This window comes from Chaetomium globosum, genomic scaffold (assembly GCF_000143365.1).
Source record: "Chaetomium globosum CBS 148.51 scaffold_1 genomic scaffold, whole genome shotgun sequence".
In the NCBI taxonomy this organism is placed as follows: domain Eukaryota; kingdom Fungi; phylum Ascomycota; class Sordariomycetes; order Sordariales; family Chaetomiaceae; genus Chaetomium; species Chaetomium globosum.
The window spans coordinates 5104531-5111934 of NT_165976.1; the positions used below are offsets into that span (position 1 = coordinate 5104531).

The 7404-nt window shown below is 56.5% G+C and overlaps 4 protein-coding genes across 4 annotated transcripts in view; 2 read left to right on the forward strand and 2 right to left on the reverse strand.

Moving 5' to 3' along the window:
• Nucleotides 1–563: 563 nt before the first annotated feature.
• On the reverse strand, nt 564–2194 carry CHGG_01661 (uncharacterized protein; the record flags this gene model as incomplete). The annotated part of the gene is made up of 2 exons (XM_001220881.1): nt 564–1973; nt 2129–2194. 2 exons carry the CDS (start codon nt 2192–2194, stop codon nt 564–566), a joined length of 1476 nt encoding a protein of 491 aa, XP_001220882.1.
• Nucleotides 2195–3381: 1187 nt separating this feature from the next.
• Nucleotides 3382–5636, forward strand: CHGG_01662 (uncharacterized protein; the record flags this gene model as incomplete). Its single annotated transcript, XM_001220882.1, has 4 exons — nt 3382–3545; nt 3600–4286; nt 4503–5489; nt 5549–5636. 4 exons carry the CDS (start codon nt 3382–3384, stop codon nt 5634–5636), a joined length of 1926 nt encoding a protein of 641 aa, XP_001220883.1.
• Nucleotides 5637–6277: 641 nt separating this feature from the next.
• Nucleotides 6278–7166, forward strand: CHGG_01663 (uncharacterized protein; the record flags this gene model as incomplete). The annotated part of the gene is made up of 5 exons (XM_001220883.1): nt 6278–6315; nt 6518–6543; nt 6609–6754; nt 6828–6965; nt 7089–7166. 5 exons carry the CDS (start codon nt 6278–6280, stop codon nt 7164–7166), a joined length of 426 nt encoding a protein of 141 aa, XP_001220884.1.
• CHGG_01664 (uncharacterized protein) overlaps nt 7159–7404 on the reverse strand; it is a gene marked incomplete at both ends in the record, with an annotated part of 1623 nt that continues 1377 nt past the window's right edge. Inside the window, one exon of the mRNA XM_001220884.1 lies at nt 7159–7200. Within this exon, the coding sequence (XP_001220885.1) occupies nt 7159–7200 (42 nt within the window). The remainder of the gene's footprint in view (nt 7201–7404) is intronic.

The window sequence follows — 7404 nt, forward strand, 5'->3', positions numbered from 1 at the left end:
GCAGCTCGTTCTTGAGTAATCCCTCCTCTTGTGCATCGGACGGCGTTTGGGTTAAGTTAGCGGGCGCATTTTTTCCTACAGACTGTACTGTACCGGCGGCTGGAGTCTTTCTATTCCTTATGTTGTTCTTGCCCGGGGTTGGCGGGGGCTGGATATGGATGAGCGCTGTTGTGTTCAAAAGAGGTCTGTGTTGTCTAAGGGATGAGCACGGTGTGCGCCAGGGGTTTAAAACAACAAATGATATACAACCAAGACAAGGGACATAAACCGTCGAGTATTCTTTAAACCGCCCCATCATAAGACTGTCGTGATTCATGGATGGCTTTTGGCATAGCAACTGTACGGGAAAAGCCACTTTGATATCGGTCCGCTTCCCTCTCCTTTTACATACCCAAGCCGCGCGACGCCATGCCACGCTTGTATCAGTCAATGCCTGCCTCCCCCACCGAAAACCTTCTCCCAAGATCCAAATTGCTAAAAGTCAACAACAACCGATATTCCAAGAAACTATTCAAAACCGTAGCTCGCGCGTTTGAGTATGATCAAAATAGATGGACCCCGATTCACACCTCGATCTTAAAGTGGCTAATTTGGGAGTAGTAGGCGTGCACAGCCAGCTCAAGGGACCACACATCACCAAATACCTCACTGCCGTCAAAGCCGCCAATCATCAACAAACGGCTATCGTACAACACGGTACCGTGGTAGCCGCGGCCGCTGGGGGGCAGCCCGTAGACCTTCCGCCTGTCCCAGGTCATGGTGACAAGGTTTAGTAGCAGGACGTCGTTGGAGTACTCGTTCCCGTCATGGCCGCCGATCACGAAGAGGTACGACCCGACAATGGTCGCCGTGTGCGACAGCCGCCGGTGGGTGACGGGCACGTTGACCGACCGCCAGGTGTGTATATCGACATCGTAAACCCACACGTCGTTGAAGCACTCCCCGCCGTCAGAGCCGCCGTAGATAATCAGCTTGCTGCCGACCATGTTGGCCGTGTGGTAGCCTCGTGCCTTCGGCCGGAGGTCCTTTCCGGTGATGGGCGACCGCCCGTCGGCCGAGGATGGGCCCGATATGAGCTTCCATGACATCTTGTTCATGTCGCTCACGTCCAGCCGCCAGATATCATTGAGCGCCCGCACGCCGTCCCCGCCCCCAAAGACGTAAATGCCATTTTTATACAGACATGCTGTGTGCGCCCGGCGCTTGGAGGGCACCTTGTCGCCGAGGATGCGCGGGCGCGACCAGCGGAGATTGACGGTATCCAACACATACACATCATTGTAGTAAGCCGGCCCATCGCCACCGCCAAAGACGACCAGCTTCTTCCCGACGGCTGTAGCGGTCATGGCGCGCAGGGGCACGGGGACGTCACCAACGACGTGCGGGGCGGACCAGTAGAAGGCGTCGGCATCGAGCACGTAGAGCTCGTTGAAGCAGGCGCGCGCGTCGCAGCCGCCAAACACAAACACGTTGGACCCCACGGGCGTCGCTGTGTGTGCTCGCAGCGCCGTGTGCGGCGACCCGGACGTCGCGCACCGGCTCCAGTACATGCCCGACGCCGGCGCCGCCGGCACATCCACCGCCGTTTTGGGGTCCGCCAGCACAGGGAAGGCGGTGTATGTTTCCGCCCCCTTCGCCGGCGCGCCCCGCCCCGTGCCTACCCGGCTTACAGCCCCTGGCGCTGCGCCGTTCCCCGCTGCTGACTCCCCGCAGGCCCCTGGCCCGGCCTGCGATGAGCCGACGTGGAGCGCAGCGCTGAGTGAGTCGGACGCGGGGCCTCCTTGCTGCTGCCTGCATCTTCGTTTTCGGCAATGGCTGGTGGCCGATTTATAGTGAGTGTTGGCTGCCTTGTGGAGGCTGCGGAGAAGGAGGCCGCCGAGAGGGAGAGCGACGGCGTTATCCCGGCCGACGAGACGGGTGTGATTGCTGCCGCGGACGATTGCGAGCGCTGGCGCAGGGTGAGGTCGGCGGGCCTGTTGCGGCGGTCCTGACTCTTGGATGAGAGATGACCGGGTGTGTGCGATCGTGGTATCGGGGGCGCCTTGTCTTGGGCTTCGGCATCGTATAGCTCCGAGGGTGGCGGGCGCGAGTCTGTGGGCGATACCGGGGCTATTCTTTGCGAGCGTACGATCTTGATGTTCTGCGGTGGCTGCGGCAGCCCCTCGTGCCCGTCTGCTCTGGCCTGATCAGCCATCGTGGGGACGAATGATCATGTCCTCCTAAACGTGCACCTCTCGCAGAGACTGTTCAGAGGGCTCAAACGGCGGCGTGGCGAGGTCCGGGAGTGGCTAGGGGCGAGCGGGACCGAGTAGGTGGATGTCGATTGCTTTAGGGCCGATCGGAAAGCAGGGCGTTGAGATAGTGTAGGGTATAGTTAGGCGCAATTCGTGCAATCGAGTATCTGTACTGAATGTGGATGATCCCCCGAACTGGAGTATGAAGGCCAGTCAGCCTTGGACGGGAGTTGAAGGTGAATTGGAAGCAACCCTCGGGTGGGTTCTGGATGTAACAGCCGGTGAGCCCTGAATGGCGCTGTTGCTTTGGAAGCTCACCCCCTGTCACAGTTGCTTCTCAGCCCAGCAACCCTGCTCTGCCCGCGTGCCGTGGCTGCCCCGTCACACACCGAGTGTAACCCCCACACCGCTTGCAACTTCTTCCATGGAAGATGTCATCTGCCATCTTCCAACCTCCGCCTGTCCACTTGGCTGATCGGTATGCACACAGTCGTGCAGTCCCCGGGCGTGCAGAATGCTGGGGATTCAGAAAGCGCCCACGCTGCAAGATGACATCTTCTTTGGTGACATTCAAGCTCCCTCCACCATACCTCCCTCCCGTCATCTCCTGTACCTGTCATGTAGGGAGCTAAACCCCGCATCGAGAACTCAGACAGCGCCAGCAGAATTCGGCCAAGATCGGCAGTAGCAGTTGATCACAGTCCCAAAAACAGTTCAATAATCCCAGCAACATGCCGCCGGCGTGTTCGTTAGCCGCTTCAGCGTCAAAACTGGAATGGGATCCCTGTGTTATTCACTATTTCCAGGTATTATTATTAAACAGTGGCGGGCTGGTTTAACTAGTGTAGTGCAGTTGGGGATCTCTTCAAATCAATCTCATCGCAGCGCATGGAAGGCATCGCACTTCCCACCTCTTAGGCCCTGACTCGAAGGAGCAAACCCCACTACCTATTTACCTACCTAGGTACCTAAGGTTAGCGGGCCATCCGATCGCTGTAGGCGACCCCGCTGTGGGGCCAATTGGCGCTCCGATAACTTCGGATTCAATTCTGTAAAATATCGTCGAATTGAAACACAGCATAGCTCTATCAACATTCATCCAGCACAAATATACCACCCCGGGCTTTTGCAACCACACCCAACAAACATGGAGCCGCAAGATAGAACAAAACGGCCCCAGGAAGAAGACAATGGCGTCCCAATTGATGGTCACAATGGCTCTAATAGTGAACCTGCTGCTAAGAAAATAAAACTTGACAGCCCATCATCAGCAGACTCCAGGGCCAAGGGCGTCGCCCCGATCAAGGCAGAGTAAATTAATCTTTGTCCATCCTGAGACATCTCAACCGCTAACCAACTAATCAGGTATCTCCTATTCCCACCCGGTCAAAAAGCGAAGCCTACCCAAAGCGAAGCCGAAGCCGATGACAATGACGATGATGCCGCCGAGGGGCGGACAGCTCCGACACCACAAGAAACGCAACAAGCCCCCCAGAAGGACGGGAAACGGAAAAGTCAAAGGGGGCAGAATAAGGAAAGGGAGTTTGGCACCTTCTCCGACGCTCAGCGCTTATGCAACACAATCGCCTGGACCCCCGAGTTCTCACCGCGTCCTTGTAAGCACGGCGATCGCTGCAATGCCCTCCACGACCTCCGCAAGTACCTAAAAGAAGGCCGCCGTCCTGATATTACCACGTTTGGGGGGAAGTGCCCGGTTTGGGAGAAGTACGGCAAGTGCCCGTCCGGTTGGCGCTGTCTGTTCGTCCACAGCCACATGGACGAGATCAAGCATGAGGACGGTCGGTCGGAACTAGTTCTAGTAGGCGACGCTAGCAAGGCACCGGAAGGCGGGGAGGAGGCAGCCGGCGAGATCAAGCCCGGCGTGGTCAATATGGTGCCGGTCGGCATCAAATATGACCTCTCCAAAAAGAGGATTCCTCTAGAGAAGTCGGAGCAGTACCTGGCCTGGTTGGCTAAGGACACCAAACATCTCGCCAAACATTACCAGAAGCACAAGGACGACGAGACCAATCCAAATGATTACAGGGCCCAGTACGTCGAGCCTCCGTTCAAGCCATCAGAGAAGCGGAGGCTTTACTTTGGACGCGAGACGCCTGTCCTTGCCCCCCTAACCACACAGGGGAATCTCCCTTTCCGCCGTCTCTGCGTCGAACTCGGGGCTCAAGTGACATATTCTGAAATGGCCCTGGGGCTTCCCTTGTTACAGGGGCTAAAGGCAGACTGGACGCTAATGAGAGCTCACGAAAGCGAAATCGTGCCGCCCCGTTTCAACCCGGGCGGCCCTATCGTTCAAGGCTACGACAACTCCAAAGACGTCAAATTCGGCGCCCAGATCGCAGCCAATGCCCCATGGGTTGCTGTGAAGGCCACTGAGGCCCTATCTCAGCTTCTGCCGCATCTTCGTCTAGTCGATCTGAATTGCGGTTGTCCGGTGGACGCCGTGTTCAAGTCTGGGTCGGGATCCGCCCTTCTGGATTCACATTCAAAGCTGGAGAGGATGATCAGGGGTATGAATGCAGTATCGGGAGAGGTGCCAATCACAGCAAAAATCCGAATGGGCTCCAGGGATGGCAAACTCACAGCCCAGAAGCTCGTTGAGCGTCTAGCTCTCGGCAGCGAGGACCTGCGCGACATGATCGGCGCGCCCGGGTGCGCAGCCGTCACCCTGCATGGCCGGACGAGGCTGCAGCGGTATACCAAGGCCGCCGACTGGGGTTACATCGCCGAGTGCGCGGCGCTGATCAAGCAATTCAACGAGAAGAGTAATGACCTCGCCGACACGATCCGAGAGGCGGACGAGAACACGTTACCTAACGGCGGGAAGATGTACTTCCTAGGCAACGGCGACTGTTACTCGCACGTCGAATACTTTGACCACGTCGATAACGCCAAGGTTGACAGTGTCATGATTGGGCGCGGCGCCCTCGTCAAGCCTTGGGTCTTTGAGGAGATCGAAAAGGGCCAGTACCTAGACAAGTCCAGCTCGGAGCGGTTGACGTACATCGAGAAGTTTGTCCGGTATGGTATGGAAGCCTGGGGCTCGGACGAGCTCGGCCTCAACTACACGCGCCGGTTCCTCCTCGAGTTTCTCAGCTTCTTCTGCCGCTACGTGCCCATCGGTCTGCTGGAACGGCTGCCGCCGAACCTCAACGAGCGGCCTCCTGCTTACCGCGGGCGCGACGATCTCGAGACGCTGTTTGCGAGCAAGAACTACAAGGACTGGATCAAGATCAGGTAAGCGTTTCTCCCATGTGGGAAGGAGTGTGTTGAATAGTGAACTGACGAGGACGCAGTGAGATGTTCCTTGGCCCAGCTCCACCCGGGTTCAAGTTCCAGCCAAAACACAAGTCAAACAGCTACGAGATTGAGGCCGAAGGTTGAGGATACGGCGGTGGAACAAATATATAGCGGTAGAAGAGACAAGCCCTCTGGCGTCCGGCGAGCATATTGGGGGTTTTGTATGCGAATTGGGGTGAAGAAATAGCGTGTAATTAGAAATAGCGTAGAGCGCCACGTTAAGTCACCTCTCGATACAAAAGAGCGCTGTCGTCCTGGGGAGAACCGATGACCGGTACTTACAATGACTTCACATTGGACTGGCGACCAACTCGAAGTGACTTGACAGTAACCTGCTTCTCCTTTCGTTGCTAAAGCACCTTCCCTAAAGTATCCTATTTGAGTGGCTAGCGGTAAACAACCGGTTCATCCCTTCTTCACCAGCATCCTTGCCTGCCGTGTGCTGTCCATACCGCCACAATAACGCCCCCCAAGACAATTCCGGCCTGGAACTCTTTTTCCGGACATGAAACTCTCGTCTGAATGTTTGCCACCTGACAATCAGGCTCCGCCACCTGCAAACAAACGCATTGCCCTTTGTTGTTGTAGCTACCCCATACGTCATCTGGGGATTAAGTTCAACACCCCACTTCACCTCCAATCGTGAGAACCAAAGTCCACAAAACAACAAAAAAATCACCGGGTTCTTCTCCAGCGATATCGTCAAATTTCAAGAATCCGTAAACATGCCGCCTACTGAGCTTCCCGAGTCGGGTAACCCGCTGTAAGTTTCTACCTGCAATTAGCTGTGCTCGATCATCAGCTTCATTCATGCAGTGGTTCGAGACCGGCCCCATCCTCAATCCCCACCGATCGCAAATCAAGGGTCGAATGCGCCGGGACGGCAACATCACATATTATACGACTTACGATATCATAATGTTGCTGAGCTTTGGGCGCCTATGCTGACACCACTTCTCATACAGCGTTTTCTTCGACATTACGATCGGTGGTATGAAACTACCCCTCCTTCCGTCCATTCACTGAGAACGCACCGTACTCACAATCCCACCATAGGCGAGCCTCTTGGCCGTATTACCTTTGAGCTTTTCAAGGATGTCGTGCCCAAGACGGCTGAGAACTTCCGCCAGTTCTGCACGGGCGAGAGCAAGAGCAACGTCGGCCGTCCCCAGGGCTACAAGGGCTCCAAGTTCCATCGCATTGTAAGCTACCTAGTACCCACCAAGAGAGCGGAGCACAACGTCGAAGTCAATCGATAACTAACAGCTTGCCTAGATCCCCAAATTCATGTGCCAGGGCGGTGACTTCCTCAACGGCGATGGCACCGGGTCGACCTGCATCTACGGCACCAAGGCGTTCGCCGACGAGAACTTCAACCTGAAGCACGAGGAGCCCGGTCTGCTGTCCATGGCCGTGAGTTGCTGCTGCGCCTACCCCCCCCCCCCCCCCCCCTCTGCCGGGCTCCTCGGGGTCATTATGGGGCACCACGTGGAAACCTATCCAACCACCCCCTAAAAAGGGCGGGGGGCCCTCAAGAAAGGGTGGGCCTTCTTTGTCCCGACGGTGGCCAACCCCTACTCGGAAGGGAAGCAACCTTTAGTTTCGTCTATTTAAGGAAGGCATTGAGCATGGACTTGAAGATTGCGGTCTACAAATAGAGGTACAGGGGCAAGGGGAGTGACCGAAAATGATGTGCGTCTTTCTCAGTTTGGGCGAACTCAAGTGTCCCGGAGCCTCGCGGGGGGACGGTTCAATCTTGGTACGCAGGTTTGTGTGGAATGATCACATCGCGCGAGGAGGGGCTTGTAATCCTGCCCGTCAAATTGCCCTAGGGCAGGGGGATTCACCGAAT